The sequence below is a fragment of the Hemicordylus capensis genome, chromosome 6 (assembly GCF_027244095.1).
Source record: "Hemicordylus capensis ecotype Gifberg chromosome 6, rHemCap1.1.pri, whole genome shotgun sequence".
Classification (NCBI taxonomy): domain Eukaryota; kingdom Metazoa; phylum Chordata; class Lepidosauria; order Squamata; family Cordylidae; genus Hemicordylus; species Hemicordylus capensis.
In genome coordinates this window covers 38808032-38830381 of record NC_069662.1, presented here as the reverse complement: position 1 = coordinate 38830381, position 22350 = coordinate 38808032, and the positions used below count along the sequence as shown (strand labels likewise).

Here is a 22350-nt window from a genome sequence, read left to right as displayed (position 1 = left end):
CTTTTCAACAACAAATTAGACTTTTCAAAGTTGTTTATACAGCAAGTCCTGTCTCTTTGTAGGTTTATTTTTGGTTTTGGCTCTGAGACAGTGGTGTGAGTGGTAACAGGTAAGCATTGCACAGCTGTCTTTGCATGGTCTTCTTACACAAAGTTGGCTTCATTTAGTGCTCTGTATCTCAGGCAATCAGTTTCTTACAATGCAGGCAGCTGCCTTTTGCAGGCAGGAATAATTAAATCTTCATTTAGGATAGCATGATTGACAGGATGGCCTGCAGGGTAACTGAGGATCAAAACTGCAGTTTGGTCTGCTTCCTATAGCCAATGCAAGGAGATGGCTCTTGGCTGAAATGGACGCTTGAGATGGAAGTTCTCAAACACTCAAATTATCCTGGCAAAATACAATGGAATCTGGATTTCTAATGCATGCAAGGTTTCTTGTCATCCCTGACACTTCCCCTCTACCTCCATCTTGGCTTGGGGCAAGGATCATGGGGCAGAGACAAATGCACTTCCATATTCTGTAGTACACATCACTTCCTATCTGTACCTTGCATTTAAGGGAATTTGTACCCCAAAATGAATGCAAGTGCATGCATTTACACAAGAACCTGTACATGTATACCTGTATGCACATACAACTTGTCTGAACTGAGCTGATCTTTCAAAGTCTTGAGGAAGAAGAAAAGTCCCCATTCAAGGAGTTAAGTGATGTAGCAATAATATCTGACTATTTACATATATTTTTTAAAAATTGTGTAATCACATATTAGATTTCTCTCCCCCCTTCTCCCCATTTAAATTATGTTGTTCTCCCCCCGCTCCCGCCAAGCCTTTTGGTACAGTAAATATTCCCCGCTCCCGAACTTTCTAATGTGTGTTGACAAACATTTACATCTGGATTCCTCTTCATCTCTCCAGAGAGGACGGGGGCGGGGCGGGGAAAGGACTAGTCCAAACCTGTTGAGATGTTTCATATCCAGGTCGTGGTTTCCTCCTCCCCCTCATCGGTATTAATTATTTACTGTGTCGCTTTTCTCTGACTTTCAGAGATTCCCCAGCCACACACACACACGCGGCCACTCCAGGGGTTGACAACCATTTCAGCCTGGACTTTCTTTCCTCTTCCTGCATAGGTGAAAAAATAGACATGCCCAAACCTGTTGGTGTTTCATCTCTAACTTATTCTCCGACTCTCCCCACCCCGGGGAGGGGGTGGGGAAGGCAGGGCCACTGAGCTAAAACAGCTGCCTTTTAGCCATCGACTGCGATGCTTATCTTAATGAGGGATGTCCCCAGGGGCTCCGTGACGTCACCAGCGCGCCTGGGCCAATCGAGGAGGCGGTGGGCGGAGCTCGGGAGATGAAAGGAGAGGCGGGGGGCGCGGTGGAGGAGGAACTCCCCCGGGCAGTCTTTTCCCTCTTGCGGGAGTCGGTGCTTGAGAAAAAAGGGCGTCTGGCTGTGATTTGGGGGAATAGGCGAAGAGTGAGTGGACGTGGTGGGCAGGCAGGCGGGAGGGCAGGCAGAAGGGCCCCGAGGAGGAGGAGGCGGCGGTGGCGCCACCGGTGGCGGTGGCAAGGCTGACCCCGGGCAAGGAAGAAGGTGCTTTCCCAGATATGAGGCTGTCCAGCCCCAGCAGCAGCAACCTCGCTCTGGGAAGCTTTTGCTAGCGCCCGCTCCCCGGGTCCCCCAATCCTGTTTGGCCCTCTGGATGCTTCCGCGTCTGGAGGCTCTCTTCGTCTTCTTCTTCTTCTTCTTCCTCCTCCTCTCCTCCTCCTCCTCCAGCGCCTCCTGCAGAAGTTTGGATGATGACGATGAACTCTCTAGCCGAGAGCCTGCTGGGGCCTCCGGACCCGTCTAAGGCGGCCTTCCTGGACTTCGGGCTGGGCCCCCCTCCTTCTCCTCCTCCTCCTCAGCAGCAGCAGCCGCACCCGGCCAGCCTGGCGGCGCCCCCCTACCCTCTCCAAGCCCTGCACCCCCCGCAGCAGCACGACGGCGGCTCCTTCCCGGCCGCCGCCTCCTACGGCAGACCCCTGGCGTATCCCCCCTACCCCGGGGCGGCGAGCGGCAGCCCCCACGCCTTCTATCACCACCATCACCACCACCACGGAGCCTCCTACTCGCCTTACCAGCAGACCTCCAGCGCCCTGGGCCACGGGACGAGGCTGGAGGAGACGGGTAAGGCGAGGCTGGTTGGCTTGGAAGCATCTTGGGGCGGGGGGCAGCGGTTGGATAGAGGGTGGATTGGGGCTCTGTCTCGGGGGTAGCTAAAGCGCCGCCGAGGGACGCCCCCGACACAAGATCGCTTCCTGGCAGGGCAGAGTGCTTGATCCGGAGCAACCGCCCCCCTTCACACGATCACCCTGTTCTAGTAAATAATTCAGAGGAAGGACTGTCTCTTAATTCCCGACTCTCTCACAAGGCAATCTTCAACCCGTTTACTGAAAACCAGTCCCTCCCATCGAACTCCATAGTGCTTAATTCCCTAATCAATCTGCTCAGTATTGCAGCCGCAGACACCAACGAAGGCTCCAGTCCTAGGCACGTTTACTTGGGAGGAAGCCCTATTGAACTCGACAGGGCTTCCCTTGGAGTAAATATACCCAGGACTGCGCCGTAATTCGCATTCCTTGTTCTGCGCGCTGCTGAAAGTGTGGAGAGAAATCTCCAGCATTCGGCTCTCCTTTGGCTGCCTTCCTTAACTGACAATATGAAAGGGCAGGTAGTTAAAAGCTAAAGAATTTGGATTAAGTGATTTAGAGGTGCCAAAATGAGAGATTCCCCGGGACGCAGACATTACAAAGAAAAGGTGACACACACCACCCCCTCCGCTCATTCGCGGGACCTGCTGGGGAGAAAAAGTCAGAACTTGGCTGGGTCTGTCTTGGAAACTTTCAGAAACAAACTTAACTCTATGTCCAGCGATCATTCTCATATATAGAGAGAGAGAGAGAGCGAGAGAGAGAGAGTCAGTCTTGCCCCACATATCAAAGACACCAAAAGAAACTCGTAGCTGCTAGAATGTGAGGTCATAAACCAGTGTTTGCATTGAATTCAACTTGATCCGGAGCAACCTCCGGATCAACTGGCTGCATGGTACACTTTGCACACCTGGTGCCTTTCAGGGGCGTAGCAAGGTTGGAGTGGGCCCAGAGACAAGATTTTAATATGCCCCCTCCCCCACGGAAGCTCAGCTCATGAAGTTAAGAAATCTTAAATTATGCTGAATAGTAGTAACAAAAAGCATAGTTAAATTATAGATTTAGATATAGATATAGATATATCTCCTATGTGCCACATCATCCTAAATTATTTTTTTAAAGGTGGTAAATTGTGGACGATGCGAGTCATTGAATGGTCCTAGAGAAAGACATGCTGTTCTGGTAGCTCCAGGTCTGAACACTCACATCAATTTTGGAGGATGAATACAACTGAAGGAAGCCCGAGCAGGTGCACAGCTGGGGGAGTCAGTCATGTGACTTGACTCTGCCCCCCCCAAGGCAGTGGGCCCCCAGACAACTGTCCCCCCTTGCCCTATTATAGTTACGCCCCTGGTGCCTTTCTTTCTGTCCTTCGACCATCAAGCCACATTCACAAATCGGGCATCCCGAGGTAGCAAAGCAGCCAGAGAGGCTGTGAGAGCGAAATAAAAATTCTGCATCTCTTCCTGCACTGCAGAAGTGAGCTTACTATAATTAAAGAAGCCTCTGGAAACTTAAGCAATGTAGATATATTTTATCAGGTGTATATTGTTCTGTGTCACTGTGTACATGGATGGTGCTATACAAATTAATTATATCTAATAATCATGCATAATAAAATGCAGATTGTAAGCTCTTTGGGTGCAGAGACCTTGTCATGATTGTGATGTACAGTGCCTTGCACATCATTCTATATCTTTTTGAAATTTAGAGCTTTTTTCACCTCATTTTGTGGAATAAAAATGAAAATAGCCCTCCTTCCTGCTATCTCTCCCCTCAGTCACTAGCTGAAAATAGCCTCGTAGGTGGGGCTACCAGAATGCTTGCCCCTAGGGCAACCAATCTGATGGATACCAAAACATCAGCAAGGTCCTGAGTAATGGTAGGAGGGTATGTCTAAGTCTCCATGGACAACAGGAGTCCCGCCTGGGGCAACCAAATTGGCAGTTACTTGAGCATAGCTGGGGGTCTTGTAGCCACCTGGGAGAAGTTCCTTGATTCCTGTTCTCTGCTTCTAACACACATAAACATTGTGGGGCATTTGGGTTGGGAGGTCCCTGTCTGTCTGTGTCACATGTGGGGAGAAAGATTGAGCTCGTTCCTCCTCAGATTCCATAGGAAGCTGCCTTACAGAGTCAGACCACTGGTCCATCTAACTCAGTATTGTCAACACTGATTGGCAGCAGTTCTCCAAGGTTTCAGGCAGGGGTCCTTCCCAGCCCTACCTGGAGATGCCAGGGATGCATGGAACCTGGAACCTTCTGCATGTAAGGCAGATGCTCTACCATCTTCCCACATCTGAGATGGCATTGCCAATTTAACCTCTGGGTAGCCATGGGCAAGTTTTAATCTTTCTGCCTCAGTCTCCCCATCTGCAAAATGGCCAGAAGGGAAATGAGTGCCACAGAAATGTTCAGAGCAACTGAGTTAAAAGAGGGCTGGTGTGGAGAAGTGCTATGTGCATGCTTGGGATGAGACATGAGTCCTTGCTCCGTAGTCCTTGTTATCAGTTGAAAGGATGCTTGAGCTTTTGAAGAAGCATTTGTTCCCCATCCTCCCTTGTAACCCTTGCTTCTCTCTCTCCTCCCCATGCTGTTGTTGTTTCCCCTGCTGTTGACATTCAGATTGAAAGTGCCTCTGGGCAGCAGGGCCCTGGGAGAGATCCTATACGCTGATGCTGCTATATAAATAACTCCCTACAAGAGGTTGAGATAGGTGAAGCCACTCAGTAAGCGTGAGAGGTCTTTGCTCGATGATGTTTTCTGGCTCTTTTTGTTGCCATCTGACCACATACAGAGTGCTTTTTTCCTCACCGCCATGGAACCGCAACCTTTGGCATCTGATCATGTGCGGAGTGGTTTTCCCCCTTCCCACTATGTAACCTCAAGTAGTCACCAGTTCTAAGGCACTTCCTAGGTCCACATCTTGGACATTAACAATATGAAGTTTTGGGTAAAGATTTTTAGTCCATTAGTTGTGCCGTCAAGTCTGTGTCGACTGCTGGCGACCACAGAGCCCTGTGGTTGTCTTTGGTAGAGTACAGGAGGGGTTTACCATTGCCATCTCCTGCGCAGTATGAGGTGAGGCCTTTCAGCATCTTCCTATATCGCTGCTGCCCAGTATAGGTGTTTCCCACCATCTGGGGAACATGTCAGTGGTGATTCGAACCTCTTGCTCCCTAGTCAAATTGCTTCCTCGTTGACTCTTGGTAAAGATTACTTTCTCTAACTTCATTTTTTCCACCAAAGAGTTTTCAGTAGCATGCTGAAAACTCCCACCCCCACCCCCAACTACTTCACCCCCACCCCCAACTACTTCACCCTCACAACAGCCCCGTGGGGTAGTTTAGGCTGAGAGAAAGTGACTAACTGAACATAATGCAGTAAGCTTGAAGGGATTTGAAGCAAGGTCTTCCCAGGCGAAGTCCAACACTCTAACCAATATACTGCACTGCCTTCCATATTCACAATTTGATCTGTGAATTTCTTGAGCCCTTCCATTTATATGCATTTCATCAGTAAGTTTGATGGCTGACCCAGGGCCCCATTCAGAGAAACATATTTCTATCTCTCTATCTCTCTCTCTTTTTTCCATTTTCCATCCCATACAGTTAGCAAACATTTCTGAATTTAAACCATTTTTGCATTTGGGTTTGAGGGAAACTTCTCCCATCCCACCTCCTTCATAACACAGAAGATGGACAGTTTTCCTTCTCAGGTTCCCCCTTTTCTTGACATATTACCAAGGGATACAATTGAAATGAGTTCTATAGAAACTTATTCCAGTAACTCTGAAATTTCATGTTGCCAAATACTTAACCCCCCCTCAAAGGATAGCCTTTTGAATAATTTTGACAAAATCCAGATGTTTTCTCAAACATCAGGGCAAATTCTGGAACTCTCTGTTCTAATGGAAAACTGCTTGACTGTTTTTTGTTTTTTTTAGTGCATGCAAAAATATTAATATTTCTCTTGCTCATTTTGCATTGCAAATGAACTATTTTGAGGTCTTTGTATACTGTTCCCAACTAAATTGGCTTCAAACTGAGATCCCAACAAAAAGATAGTTTCTATTTTAAATGGCCCAAGATTCTGAGAATAATTTGTGTATGTTGTTTGTTTTAAGGCATGCTGAGTTTTGAAAACTTAGTATTGGATTCAAAAGAAGCAGCTAAAAAAAAATTAAAAGCCAGTTGGTGGTGCATAAATTGAAAACATATGAACATTGTAACTCAAAATATTTTTTTCTTTTGATATTTTGCTCTAAATATGCAATGGAAATGCTAGCTTAAAAAACATGAAATATGATTAGAAGGGAAAGGGGGATTTCTTATAACCCTACACTTTGGATTTCTGACATTTTAGAGTCTAAAATGACCCTCTGTGTCTGCACCCAGCTTTCCATATGGATTGGTGAGAGTATTTCAGAAAGTAATGGCCAAATGATTACTGATACTGTACACTGAAATGGCCATCACTTCTTATAAGATGCTTGCATATCATCATTAGCCTGATTTAAGATGCTCTAGTAAGAGGATTTGCTTGCCCATATTGAACAAAGTAACCTGGGTTTAAGATTAATCCCCAACCCATTTAAAACAAGCAAGCTTGAAATCCCCTTCCTCAGGAGAGCCACAAAAAATTGAACTGAAAGGTCTTTCAGAATGCAGTAACACCAGTTTGCTAAATTTAGAGGAAATCCAAGTTAGTTTGGCTTAACTGGTTTCTTGATAAGGGGCTGTAAACCTGCAAATGTTTTTGTGCAATCTCCAGAGTTTTTCGTATCTTAATTGCCCTGGCGAATTTGAATGCCCTTTGTAGAATATTGCCATTTTCAGAGCCATTTTAATGTTTTAATTGGGAAATGCAAAGATATCAGGGACTTGATTTGAGCAGAGGACTCTTCACCGATTAGGCTTGACACATGGTTTTTTAAATGTCTGTCATAACAGTGTCTCTGAGCATGTAAAAAGTGTTTCCTTCACGGCTGAGTAACCAAAGCTCCTCACCACCACCAGGATTATCAGACATTCCTCCTAGTTTAGACCTAAGCCTTCCAGGTAGGCCTAAACTGCTGCAATACTTCTTAAAAATAAATTGAGCACTGCCTTATAATCGATAAGCTCAGATAAGTGCTAAGTAGGATCCCATGGCTAAATAAACTAACAGGGAAAGGAACCTGAAGTGAGTGGAGGCTTCTGAAGATAATTACTAAAAGCACTGTCAGAAACGGAAGAGGGAGAAAAATGGAAATCCTCTCAAAAAGCCGTACTCTTTGTGTGCTGCACAAAAAGTGTCCTGAAGTAGTAGTAGTAGTAGTAGTAGTAGTAGTAGTAGTAGTAATAATAAAGGTGCCCATAAGAAACAGAAAGATGGACAAGTCACAGAGGTTAAAAGAAGACAAGTAACCCAGGCTTGTAAGGATAGTGGTTGACATACTTTGCAACATTACACACATGTTGTAATGTTCCTGCCACTGCACATGAGGACTCTTGCACGAGTGCAAAAATTGTGCGATGGTATTGACCATTGGAAATAATGGCCTGTCATTATGCAACGGTGTTTGTGCAATTTTTGCTCTTGCACAATTTTTGCTCTTGCACAAGTGCAATGTTACAATGCAGTATGCCAGCCAGTGTCAGGCAGGCTGAGGCTGGTAAGGCATGCTAGGAGCATAGAAAAGGGTGTTTTCAGTTATGTTTGGAGAAAGAGGAAGAAAACGGTAGGTTCCCTGCCCAGTATGGATGGTGAAATGTGAAAGGGATATGGCAAAATTGTCCCACACCTGCTTTGCTTCTGTCTTCTCCCCAGAGGGGAACTATATCATGCAACAACCTCATGAAAGCTGTGTGCATGGTGAGGGGTCAGGATTGCAGTTCAAGACTGATGATTAGTTGGTCAGGAAACACTTATCTAGCTTTAATAAGTTCAGGACCAGATGAATTGCATCCTATGATAGTAAAAGAACTTGCTGATGTTTTCTCAGAACCTCTCTGTTTATCACCTTTAAAAATTCCTGGAGAATGCGTGAGAGGTCACAAGGTGGGCTAAAGTTGTCCCAGTCTTCAAAAAGTGGGGAAAGGAGGATCTGGGAAACTGCTGACTAGTCAGTCTGATTTCAGTATCAAAGAAGATACAGAACATATTCTAAAACAGTCAATAGATGAACATTTTTATAGCAGGAGAGTGATTAGTAGAAGCCAGAATTGTATTTTGAAGAATAAATCTTGCCAAACTAATTTGTTTGTTTGTTTACTAAGTGCACTGGGGGAATCCTGTGGATGTAACTCGTCATGATTTCAGCAATGCACATTAATCAAATGCAGGGTAGATAATAATACTATCAAGTGGATGCGCAAGTGGTTGGGAAACTGTGCTCAAAGTTCAAAAATCAGACTAGAGGGAGGCTTTGGGTGGAATGCCACAGACCCCTGTCTTGCTCCCAGTTCTCTTCAACAGTTTCATCCATGACTTAGATTAGGCCTGCTTAATGTTGCCCCCCTCAGCTGTTTTTGGACTACAACTCCCATAATCCCCAGCCACAGTGGCCAATGGCCAGGGATTATGGGAGTTGTAGGCCAACATCTGCAGGAGGGCTGAAGTTGAGCAGCCCTTTCTTAGATTAAGGGGTGGAAGGAGTCCTCACCAAATTTGCACATGACACAAAGCTGGGAGGAAAAGCTACATCTCAGAAGACATGAATACAGTTCAAAATGGCCTTGATATAATGAAAAATTGGTCTGAATCTAACAAAATTCAACCGAGGAAAATACAGTTTTGCACATAGGCAAAAAACCGCATGGATAGAGGATATCTGACTTGACAACAGTATATGTGAAAAAGATCTTGGGGTTGCAGACAATCACAAGCCGAACATGAGTCGGCAGTGTGATGCAGCTGCAAAATAGGCTAATGTGATTTTAGGCTGCATTAACAGAATGAGGAGTTTCCAGGGCACAAGAAGGGAATTCCTTTATTCTGCACTCTTCAGACCTCATCTGGAGTACTGTATTCAGTTCTGGGTGCTTCACTTTAAGAAGGATGTAGACAGTGGCGCAGAGGGGAAATGCTTGACTAACAAGCAGAAGGTTGCTGGTTCGAATCCCTGCTGGTACTGTATCTGGCAGCAGCGATGTAGGAAGATGCTGAAAGGCATCATCTCAGACTGTGCGAGAGGAGGCAATGGTTAACCCCTCCTCTATTCTACCAAAGAAAACCACAGGGCTCTGTAGGTTCCGGGAGTTGAAATCGACTTGATGGCACACTTTCCCTTTAGACAAACTGTAACGGGTTCAGAAGAGGGTGACAAAGATGGTCAGGAGTCTGGAAGAAAGGCTGAAGGAACTATTTGGTTAGCTTGGGAAAGACTAAAGCCGAGGAGAGACATGACAGCACTTTTCAGATGCTTGAAGGACTTCCACACAGGCGAGGGCAAAAACATGGATTCTGATGCCCCAGCAGCAGAAGAAGATCAGACAGGTTTAAGTTGCAGGAGGATAGATTTTGGTTGAACATTAAGAGAAGCTTTTAATGTTTAAGAGCAGTTTGACAATGGGGCCAATTTATTGAGGCTCAGTGGACTCTCCCTACTGGGGGTCTCCAAGCAGAGATGGGGCAGGGATTCTCCATGTTTGGTCCCCAGATGTTATTGGACTTCAACTCCCATAATCCCCAGCCCCAGTGGCCTTTGGTTGGGGATTATGGGAGTTGGTTCAATAACATCTTGGGACCCAACCTTGAGAATCCCTGATCTGGGGGATGCTTCAGCTCTGGATTCCCTACAACGGCCCACAAGGCCCCATCTGACTTTATGATTCTATAATCAATCATTTCCTTGCAGTGCATGTTTATATTGCTGAATTCCAGCTTTCCTTCTTTTTAATTGGCACCTGTCAAGATCAGTCAGGGAGATAGAAGATGTCTTAATAATATTTGAGGCAAACTCAATCCATTAAAGGGATTGTTCTGTAGCTGGTCCCTTGGCTGAAAAACAAATTATTTATTACAAGAGTGTGGATCACACCAGCAGCTAATTAGCATTGGAACGCGCAGCTCTGCTCTAATTCAAAAAGGTGATAATTATTAAGTGCAACAGTGGCAACCCAATGCCAGGACTCTTAATCATGCCGCAAAGAGCTCAGAAGTGGGAGGGCTCCTCTGACTTGGCTGTCACTACTAGCCAAGGGCCATCAAAATACCCCATTTCTTGTTTTCTTTGAAATGTTTACTTTTTGGAGTAGGTGGCTAGCCTTCAGAGTTACACAGATCTCTTGGTCAGACAGAATAAAAAGGGTTGGTTGTCAGTGCCAGGGAGACTGCAAGATTTCTTCTCCGCTCTCCACTTTGTACAGCTTGTTCCTGTGTCAGAAATAAATCCTTCTAAATTGAACGGGGGCTTTGTCCCGAATTAGAGGTGTTGCACAGTATCGCAGCCTTTGTTGTGTAGAATAAGGCGCATCTAAGGATTTAAGCAATCTAACTCTGCATCGGAGATAGGCTTTTTACGCTGCGATCCCGGGCTCACTTATGTGGGATCAAGCCCCGCTGAAATCAGTGGGATTTATTTCTGAGTCAACATACTGTGGTTCGGGCTGCAGGTCTGTGAGGAGAAGTTAGGCACGCGTGGGGAGCCATTTCTTTGCTTCAATTTCAATCAATTTCTGTTGCTATTAGGATCTGCCCGCTTTCGAATTACACAGAACTCTTCAGCAGTTCTGGATGAGAAAGGTCGTTGATTCTGAGCTGTCGGGAGGGAGGTGCTCCCTTGCCAAAATGCCAACGCGGATGGTCTGGTCCCTCAAATCACACCAAATCTACGAGTGATGGTGAAATTGCTTTTAAGTTGCTAGTACTGCAGCTTTCGAAGTCGGAAAGCGCTGTCCTCATAAGTCGCTTGAATTCCCGCAACCCTTTGAAGGAGAGGGGGAGAGTTGTGGGAGGAGGTCTGCGAGGAAGCCCTGTAAGGCTTCATCCCCACCTGCCTTCTTACCCTGGAGCAAGCCCCCTGGAACCCAAAGAGACTTGTTTCCGAGTCAAGATGAAGGGTGTAAGGTTGCAATCCTCCCGTCGACATTTATTCAGAAGTATGTCCCTTTGACTTCGGTGAGACCTACTACTCCCGAGAGCAGGCGATAGGGCAGGAAAAGAGAGAAAAGAAGGAAATGTCTGAGAATCTAAATGACATGGGAGCGGTAGACCTGAAACGACGGTCGTTGAAAACGAACTCCCGTTTACATTCGCGTTGCCATAAATGAACCTGAAATCAGATTGTGCCATCATAAAAACCCGCAGCAGAAAGCCGCCCCTGTAATGGTAATTTAATTCGTCGTTCTGGGACGGGAATGTAAAACCCAATGCGAGAAATGTGCAGGGGAAAACGGAACATCAGACTCTCGTCCGGGTGTGTCATGAGCCTGTGGGTGGAAATGCAAAGCAAATTATTTCAACCGAAATGTTTAAAAAAGCAAACCAAAAGGAAAAAAGAAAAGAAAGAAAAGCTGGGTCGCTGGGCGTCAGTCTTTTGCTCTCAGTGGCCGCCATCCAGACGAAACTACTCCCGAGTAGTCCTATTGAAATAAAGTAGTCCTTGAATAATTCCTGGGCAGTACTATGCAATCAGTTAGTCGATTTCAGCAAGGGAGGTGAAACAGCTTTGAAGGCTCATCTGTAGGCGAATCTGGAGTTATAGCCGGTGGAAAAAATCTGCATCGTCGCTCCGATTTTGCACCCCAGTGTCTCAACTGAAACCAATAAAAGACGTCTTTCCCTTCCCCCACAAAAGTCAAGCATTCAGGGTGTTTTGAGGTGAATAATCCGAATGTATATACCAAATTAAGAAATCAATAGGGAGATTTCCCTCCCCCCGCCTTTGCCTGCGTGTGTGTGTTGATGATCATTATTAAAACGGTTTTGTAATCCCCGTTTTTGCTTCGGAAGAAACAAGAAAGAGGTTGAATTATTTAATGGGCAAGGAACAATTAGAGGAACAGATGCATTTAAAATTTTAATAATAATAGTTCACCTGTAATTTCAAACCAGTGTCACTGCTTTTTGCAAAAAGCTTTTTGCAGAAAGAAAGAAACTGAAGCTTCAGTTGCTTTACGGTGATTTCCTTCCCCTCAAGGACTGCAGCTAGGTGTTGTTAAATATATCAGATTAATTATCCTCTTTAATTTCTGTTCTGTTTGTCCGGCTCTTTAGCGATTCCTTCCTATGGCTTCGGAAAAGATAGTTGCGTCTGGTTAATTTCAAGGGTCAATTTCGCCCCTCCTTCAACTTCGAGTCGTCTTAAACATTAGTTGAGAGCCTGATTTTTAAAATTATAGTCTAATTCAGATGATCGTCCAATGAGATCGTGCTTAAATACCTCCTAGGCCTTCAACAGTTTTTAAAAAATACATACTTTGGCAATTGTTCTTAATTTTAGTTTAGGTCATTTGATTTTACTTTCCTTTTAAAACAGGCGAATTAAAAAAAAACCTGCTTTACTGGTCTCCTAAATGCAGTTGGCTTCTTTTCAAATAAGTTTTATTTCAAGAAGATGGATTGTATTCTAAAGAACACTAATAATGCCCGCACACATCACTTTATAATAACCAGGAATGTCGCATCTAGAGTTGAGCCCGAACCTAGGTATCTTCTTTACTCGGAAGTAAATCTCATTATAGTCAACGGAGTTATTCCCAAATACATTGAGTTAGAGTTATATGTTTAATGATTTTCCCCTTTTATTTTCAAATATTTATATATTAAACAGTTGGTTTTCTTTTCTTCCCTCTCCTTAAAAACAAACAAAACACCCTAGAGGAAATTGACTTTTTTGTGATGTTTTTGTTAGCCGCTTTAGAGGCTTATTGCGAACAGAAAAGCGGGATATAAAGGTTTTAAAATCAATACGTTGGCTGTAGGGGGGTTGTTTCCCCCCATGCATTGAAGCCTGCGCATTACAGGAGTGCAGACAGAGAGATAGTTTAAGGAGAAGTTTTTTGGGGGTGGGAGAGAACTGGCATTCACGGAGGGGAAAGAAAAATGGAAGATATGGGTTAGGTTGGTGGGGGGGGGGTTTCAGTAAAATGAAGGGGGACCTCAGATGCTTAGTGTGGGGTTAGGGGATCTGCACCCCTGGCTCATCACAGGCTAACTGAGACTGCTCGCCAGTGTTGCCACCTCCGTAAGGCCAGTGGGAAGGATAGTCTCCTGCGCAAGAGCACTGAGAGGATCGGTGGGTTTGTGTCTCATTTAGAGCGCTTCTCGGCATGTTTATTCGGCATGGCAGTAAGTCCCGCAGGGTTCAAGGGGGACTTACTCTCGTGTAAACGCGCGCGCCTGCTAGGACTGCACCCAAATCATCTGCTTGGATGTAGATCGAAGGTCGATCCGAACTCCCGAAAAACGTGTCTGGATAGGCTGCGGGGTTTCTATTCCATATGGAGTCATAAATCAGGCGCAGCTGCTTTACAACCCCCGACCAGACATTTCTGGTTATGAAAGGTCTAATTGGGTGTGGAAAACGTCTTGATTTAAAGTTAAATTCCGATCATTTAAAAAAAAATAGCCTGAAGCCCCCCCCCTTTTTTTTTTTTTAAATTTATGTCTTCTCTCGCCACTCCACTCGGGGCCTCGTTATTTATTTAAAACATGTATTTGTATCCCGTCTCTCCAGTAGTACAATCCTGCTTGGGGCGGCTTATTGACATTCAGTTTCAGGAGGGGGGGTGGAATAGAGATCCTCCTCCTGCCCCCTTCAGGGTTATCCAGCGCAGGGCGCCCCAAGCAATTGGAGAGCGACCCACACGGAATTCCACTTCTTTTAAAAAAACAACAACAAAACACGTGCCTGATTTCTGCAGAACGCATGGAAGGCTGGTCTTTTCCTAGAGGACCGGCTTAAGGTGTGGCGGTGTCTCTGTGTCGTTGTGTGTGCGTGTGTGTTCCAGTTACGATGCAACCAGTTTTACTTAGACACTGGGTCAGGCGTCTTCGTGTTTGGAACAAAATGCTTCCTCGAGGGCTTTTCCATTTGCGAATAAGTCCTTTCATCTGGTTGACTCGCTGCTACCTGGACTTGGAGGCACGCGGTGGTTATTACAGCCTCCTCTCTGCCGTGTCCAGCCCCTCCTTGATTAAGCCCTAAAGAACTTGGGGTTGCGGTGTGCTGCTTTTCCACACCTCCTTTACAAGGCAGGGAACTGCTGCCCGCTGGATCGTGGCTTTAGGTTTTCATTTAAACGGATCAGCAGCGCGCCCAGAGTTCAGTACGATTTTATTCTCCAATCAGCATGCATCAGAGCGCAGCCTAAGGTTGCAATGCATGCTTGCCTGGAAGTAAAGCTGCAATCCTAAAAGGGAAAATAATATCCCTGAACTCAGAGGAGTTTACATCGGGGTAAAAACATGTGCAGGCTTGTGCTATTTGATTCATTAAGCTTAGAGGCACTTCGGTGCGAACATGCATAGGATCAGGCAGGCTGCAAATTCCACTGAATGTCTTTGGAGGCGGCTTCAATAAAGTCTCAGAGTCATATTCACGCTTAACGTAGGAGGTCCATTATTTCCGATGGTGAGATTTGCTTCCGAACTGACGTCCCTAAGACCGCACTGCAATCGCGATCAATTTCAGGGAGATCAATCAATCGCGATCAATTTCGGAGAGAGTTGAAACTGACCTGTGAAACTGACCTCCTGGCGCCGTAATTGACAAATTTCAACAGATACGAATACATTTCTAAGAAAAACCACCCGAGAACATCGCAAAAGCCCATCAAATAAACACATTCATAATAAAGGTTGTTAATAATCGGTAACTAATACTTTAATTACAATAACCCGAAATTAACCAAATATTTACACCATTCTGGTACATTTCAATTTCTGTCTTTTCCATCACGGGTTGGTGTGTCCCCCCCCCCCCCGCCTTCGCCCTCTGCACCTAAGAAAGATGTTTTGAAATTAGGTTTCAAAACTAATGTTTCGATTTAACCGAGTAGTGGATTGTGGATAGACCGGCTCTTTCTTTGCAATCAAAACCGAACACCCCCGCAAAATTGGCTAAATGATTTCAGTTTCGGCCTTTAATTTGTTGTCATGATTCTGTGGGGGGAGAAGAACTAAAAAGGAGAGACACACAAAAAGAGGGCAGTCTTTTTAACCGCACGGACAGGCTGCAATGCAATTATTGGGCTGGAGCAAATGATCCTGTCCTATTAACTCCGTTGGCGTTACTATGTTGAGGATGCAGGGTTTATGGCTGGAGTCTGTCCTTGTTTACCCAGAAGTACGTACCGCTATGTTCAATAAAACTTACTCTCTAGTAAGTTTGCAAAGGATTGCAGCGTTTAAACACGTTTTAATCTCAAACACGTTTACTCAGACCGTTGGTGCAGACCCACTTCCCTATTTAACTGAACTCCCACATGAAATCTAATATCCCCCCCCGCACATATTTTTCTTCCCTTCAAAATTGTCTTTCTCTCCCCCCAAAACCAGCTGAGGAATTGAGCTTGCCTTCTGCACCCTGATTCAGAAGCCGCTCTCCCTGGATTTAGTAGAACTGATTTACAGCGTTAATTTCGGCCCATATGTTTGTCCTGTAACAAGAGAAATATCCTACACTCTGCTGTCCTCTTAAACGGTCTCAGGACAACAGTCTAATTAGTTTTACTTATGGGCTTCCGGTCGAATAGGTCCTGTGCTGCTTTTGGGTAACCTGTTGATAGCTTGTTGAGGCATTTCTGCTCTGCGTTAGATCCAGATCGATGCATTTAGATGGGTTGTGAAACGAGTCAATTCAACATCACCCTTGATTGTAGCACCAGAGACTAAGGTAATGATCCTGTACGTGGGAGGAAGAACTCACCCGGACTGACTTCTGAGTCAATAACGCAGGGACTTGGATTCCACCAAACAGTGGAATCCCCATTAAAAAGATTGTGCAGTCCGAAATGAGAGGAGTCTCATTTGAAATGAGACTCTCCAAGTGAGAACAATGTTGCGTTGTCATATCCTGTTGGCCGGAGAAGGTATAATAAAGTGATAAGAGAATCAGTTTAGGAAAGGTGTTTTATTTTACTGGCTCAGCTTTCTTTAACAGAGTTTTTGTGTCTTTAACAGAGAGAGGCAGATCCAACAGGTGAAGTTTGTCTGGGGAGGGAAGATGCCGTGATGGTGAAAGCTGTGTCTATTGAATTTTATGTTACATTCAAAGTTAAATTCAAAAGTTACAGGGGTCTAGCTTTCTTGCCCCATCTCAAGGGTTCAGAACGAAGAGGCTCTCAACTCTTAAGCTTAAACTAACAGTGAAAGAATCAATTCCAAAGACTATAATATCTAAGGTAACCAAGATGACCCCATCTAGATTTAAAGAACAAAACAAAACTCAAAGAATTAAAATGTTCCAGCTCTTGTAATACAGATATGATAAAGAAAACCAAGGTTAGGAAATAGGATGCCAATTAGGCTATATATTTATTCTGTTGGTATACCTAGACTGAGAGAGAAAACTGATTCAGTACAATCTCCCTCTGAACCAAAGGTTGCCAACTTGACCATTGTGGCCACGGAGTTGTAGTCCAAATCCAATGACATCTGGGGACCTAAAGTTGGAAATCCCCTGCTCTAAACTATTATTAATGTTAATGGACAAAGTACAGATGATAATTGGGCTAATAAATAGTGCTTAGCATTTAGTCAGTGATGCTTCTAACAGCCCTAAAGGGAAGGACAATATTATCATCCCTGCATTGAAACTGGGGAGGGGAAAAAAAATCTGACCTATTGAGTTTGTGGCTAAGGAGAGTTTGGAGCCTGGAACTTTATGCATCTTGTGTTTAGCTTCCGTTTTCAATGGATTTCTTTGCTGAGCAAATTTTCTATTCCTTGCATTATCCTTGCTTTTATATAATCTATGGATGTGTATATTAAGATGAGTGATCTGGGATAAGAGGGATGTCTTACAGAGACAGAAACCATTTATTGCCAATATAAATGGGCTAGATAGCCTATTGCTGACTTTTTGAAGAATATAAGCAGCTAACAGCATTAGTTATGTGGTTATATAATAAATGTTTACATCTCTTAGTGGCTTTTAACCACGGCAGACACCAAATACCGTGGTCTAATCTACAGCTGTGGCAGTTGTACAGCCTGATCATTTGTATTTTTACTCAGAAGTCAGTACCGCTGAGCAATGGAACTTAATCCCATACAAGTATGCATAAGGTTGCTGACTTGCAATGCAATCCCTATGTATGTTTACTCCAAAAGTTAGTTTCACTGTATTTAGTGCACTCTTTCAAGTAAGAGTGCATAGGATTGCAGCCTTAAGGGGTATTCTGAAAGCCTGTGATGAACACATTTTGTCTTTAAAGTATTTAATAACTGCTGGGGGGAAATATCTCCTGACTGAAAAACCAGAATAAAATCACAAAGAGAAAATCCGCATTTTATTTTAGAACTGCAGGATTTGTAGGGGTGTTGTAAATTGTTGACTTTCTGCTCCCCTGTACATTCTTTCTTCTAGCAAGTACAATTTGTGAATGGATGTTCTATTAGATGTGGGGAAGCTTAATAAGATAGGGGAAATGACTGTGTCCCGCAATGTGGTTATACTTGCAAATTAACTTCTGATGCAGGGCTACCTGATTGCACAAGAACTCCACTGGCCAGTGTGGCCGCAGTCTTTTCAGGGATGCAATCCCAGTGAAGTGCTCCAAGACCTCTCGCAAGGTTGTGGAAGATTCTCTACTGCAGGGATCCCTAACCTTGAGTACTCATATGTGTTGGACTACAACTTCCATCATCCTCATCCTTTGGCTATTGTGGCTATTGTAACCTGGAGTACTCATGTGTGTTGGACTACAACTTCCATCATCTTCATCCTTTGGCTATTGTGGCTGGAGAAGATGGGAGTTGTAGTTCAACAGCAGCTGGGGACCGGGTCGGGAACCCTTACTCTACGACAAGGTTTCTCAATGTGTGGGTTCCCAGATGTTATTGGACTTCAACTTTCATAATCCCCAGCCCCAGTGGCCTTTGGTTGGGAATTATGGGAGTTGAAGTCCAATTACATCTGGGCACCCACACGCTGAGAATCCCTGCTCTACGATGTATGATTTAGCAAGTTTTGTGGCACTCCACCTTGGTGTATGTATCTGGTCCCATATAGTTCTCCATGCAGCTTGTGCAGTAGACCCTCTTTATCCTCTAACATACACTTCCTTCTGCTGTTCCACAGGTCCCTAGATTAAAGGTATGTCAAAACTTTATAATTTTTAGGAGACACAGACAGTGTTCCCTCTAAGGCAGGCCTACACAACATATGCATATCCAGATCTGGCCCACAGGGACTTTTTTGCTGGCCCCAGGGGTGGCCCAAAGTATTGTGGTGCCTGGGGTGAGGTGCAAAATGCCACCTTGCCCCATGGACCTGGTGGTGTTCAGCCCCCTTTCAAAATTGACCTTTGCAAGCACTGAAAGTGGAAGAGAAAAGGTTGCTTGCTAGGAGCCTCCTTGTGCTGTAGGTAACTAATAATTGCTTTCATTAATATTTTTAATAATTAATTCTAATGTAATCATTAATGTTACCTCGGCCCCTGCCTACCAAGTCATGGTTGGTTCTGGCTCATGAGAGTATTTGACTTGTCCACCCCTGCTCTAAGGCGTGTGCCTGCACTCACTCGTTTTTTGATGTCCGCTCAGTTAATTCTAGATCCCGCTCAGGTTGAATCAAGAAGGTCCCACTCTGAATGCATGTTTTTGATGTGACACTGCCTTGATACTGCCGCCTAGAACAAAACTCATTCCATACACAGATGGAAAAAACGAGAGAGAACTCCGGACACAGAGGCTGTTCTCATGCGCAGCCTAACCCAGGCCAGGGACACTCAGCCTGGGGTTAGGCTGCTCATGAGAACCTCCGGGATTGAGCCGCCTAGCCCTGTTTTGTAGCCCAGCTCTTAGCCAGGGTTCAGGGCTTGACCAAGCCCTTAACCCAGGCTCCAGGATTGTGTGTTCACTGGGGCTATATTTAGCCCCAGCAGACACAGAGATGGGTGCCTAGAGCACCGGACTCCTGGGGGAATCCCCCAATGCCTTGTACGTGTCAAACTGTGCCTTGTGGGATCTCCAGAGGCCAGGACACATTGCAGATCATCCAGGAGCGTGATCTGCACTCCCAGCAACTTTGGAGGCATGGTCTGAGGGGGAGGTGAGTTTGATCAGCTTGCCCTCCTCGCCCGCTCACCACCCTGCTCACCTGCTCGTGTGAATGACCTCGCTGTCTTTTCTTCTTCTTCTTCTTCCTCCTCCTCCAAATTCTCATCTAAGGTCTACACAATTCAGTGGTTGAGATCCAACTTAAAAACAAAAAAGCACTTCCCAATTGTAGTTTTTAAAAACAAAACAAAACATACAACTAATTATTTTAAAGATAATAGTGTCATGGTTTTCCTCCCCAAATTGTTTGACTTGTCAAAACTTCTTCTGTATCTTTTCTGTTGTGGCTTCTACAGTAGCACATGGATGTGGTTTATTGAGGCGTCTAGGGAGTGTTCTTCGTTAAGTCTAACAGCTTGTCTTTGCTTTGCACATCAGTTGGGCTTCTTAATTAAATTGTATCCCAGGGAGAATTAAAACCAGCACTGCAGAGGGACCTCTTCCTAGCTCCTTCCTTCCCCTGACACAGTTTCAAGGCAAGAGGGGGGGAAATAAGGCCTCTGATTGGACAGGAACTCTTTTCTGAAATTGTTTGCATTTTGTGGGCTAGCTTTCTCCTACTCAATTACTCTCCCCTTGGGGAAGAGGCAGGTTTTGAAAAACAGAGAATATAATGAGGAATTCTTAGCATAATGCATTACGTCTGGAATTTCATACAATCTGTAAGTTTGGAAAGAACAGACACAACTCAGAGGTTCTCAAACTTGGGTCCCCAGATGTTGTTGGACTACAGCTCCGATCATCCCCAGCCACAAAGGCCTGGCCATTGCATCTGAGGATGATGGGAATTGTAGTCCAACAACATCGGAAAAATAAGTGTGGATTGGGTGTGAAAACCAGCTGTATGAGTGCTCTCAGCATCTTCCCAGATATACAATTCCCAAGATTCCTTGGTGAAGGGAGCCATCACAGCTTAGAATTTTGGTGTATCTTAAAATAAGCCAAATCTGGCAACATACCTCTCAATACCACTTGCAGGGGAGCAACAGCAGGAGAGAGGGCATGCCCTCAACTCTTGCCTGTGGGCTTCTCATCCCCTGAGAAGCCCACAGGCAAGAGTTGAGGGCATGCCCTCTCTCCTGCTGTTGCTCCCCTGCAACTGGTATTAAGAGGTATCTTGCCTCTGAGGCTGGAGGTGGCCTATAGCCACCAGACTAGTAGCCACTGATAGACCTGTCCTCCATGAATTTGTCTAAGACATCCAAGCTAGTGGCCATCACCACATCCCATGGCAGAGAAGCCCATAGATTATGTGCTGTGTGAAAAAGTACTTCCTTTTGTTGCTCCTACATTTCCTAAATTTTGTCAGTCCTAATTTTTATGTTCACAGGATTGCCTCTGTGTGTATATTCTGTGTTACTCAAAAGCTTGCATGCAGCTAAGAACCCAACTAGTTGATATATTGGCCTTGTTCTGATGTACACATTTATGACTTGATATGGCAATATCAAGCGATGACTTGCATGTGTGAAGAAGCCATCAAAGATAGGAGGTGGCTACTCTTCGCAAGGGAGGTGCTTCACAGACAATGCTGTGAGTAATCCATTAATCGACAGAAATGTTTGGACTGGGCCAGAGTTTAGTCTCTTCACATCATCACCTGGGACTTTTAAAATGTCCATGACCATTCCCCCCATCCCTTGTAGTATTTTTGCTAAATGCTTGCATGGTAAGGCATGCCTTGGAGCTCTGCCGGGAATCCATCTCACCAGCTTAACACATTACTGTTACTATTATTACTTTGCTATCACGTATGCCACTTTTCAACAAAAAAGTTCTCAAAGCAGTTTACACAGAAAAAGAAGTAAGATGGCTCCTTGTCCCCAGTGAGCTCACCATCTAAAAAGAAACATACGATAGACACCAGCAGCTGCTGCTGCTGGAAGGATGCTGTGCGGGGACTAAATTGGGCCAGTTGCTCAACCTCGGCTAAATAAAAGAGAAGCACCGCTTTGAAAGTTTACAGGGTTGGTCCAGTTAGCGGGGTTGTGTTCCGCAAGCACATCACTGCAAGCGCTTCTGAAAGACTGTGTGCAGAGACTCTGAAATCTGGGCTTGTGGTCAAGGTTCACTTCAAGCCTGAAACATATTGATGAGGGCGCCTGAGTATACACAGAGTACCTTTCTGTCACCACAGCCCACACATCCATATAATGTGGGTGCAGGCGGCCTCTAGGTCAGGAGACATGATTCCTCTAGCCTTATTCAGAGATCGTGTCAGTGCGGCCGCAGCCGGCGGGAGGGGTGTGTGTGTGGCGCTGCAGGAGGCAACATTAATTATAAATTAGTAGGTGTTTATCCCTCCTCCCGCTGCACCTGAAAGCTGTTCAGAGCAGCTTCCCGCCACCTGGATTATGTTGTATGTGTGTTTACAGGTACCCATGTCCAGGTTTGTGTGAATGATTGTACATACGTTCATTTAAAACAGTGAACCTGGGGTACATTTAGGGACAAATAATCGGTTGCATGGAACTTAAGTGTATATGCGTGTGTTTGAGGGGGGTGTTACAGGGTTACATGCTGGTTTGGGGTTGAACAGAGTGCTTTTGAGCATGCACAGAATGCTTTCCCCACCTCATTGCGTGTTGAAGAGAGCGCCGCCTTCTTCATGAACCCTGCCGCCTATTAAGAACATCAGGGGAGGTTCAGCCGAAGTTGCCACTGGCTCTCGCTTGGTGGAGACCCCAAGTCGGGCTTTCTCTGGGGGTGCCCTGAGGCTTTGAAACACACTCCCCAATGAAATCGGGACCTCTCAATCTCCCGTTGTTTTTAAATGACTTGTAAACACACCTGTTTCATCAGGCTCTTAGTGGATGGTGTTTTAAAGTTGTATTTATGGACATTTTAATCTGTTTTATATGATTTTTAGGTCCTAGTTGCCACTGCTGTTTGTTTAAATTGTAAACCGCCCTGAGATTTGGGTGGTGTGTAAATGTGCTA

At 45.1% G+C, this 22350-nt stretch overlaps 1 protein-coding gene across 2 annotated transcripts in view; it reads left to right on the top strand.

Annotated features, from left to right (window-relative positions):
- The window catches only part of DLX4 (distal-less homeobox 4), an 88128-nt gene that overhangs the window by 52563 nt on the left and 13215 nt on the right, over positions 1–22350 (top strand). Inside the window, exons 1-2 of one of the 2 annotated variants that reach the window (XM_053259000.1) lie at positions 1361–1484; positions 1785–2177. The exons of the other annotated variant lie outside the window; for it this stretch is intronic. Coding sequence (XP_053114975.1) covers positions 1805–2177 — 373 coding nt within the window. The 5' untranslated portion in view covers positions 1361–1484; positions 1785–1804. Of the gene's footprint in view, positions 1–1360; positions 1485–1784; positions 2178–22350 lie in introns of those variants that run through there. 2 annotated transcript variants of the gene reach the window in all.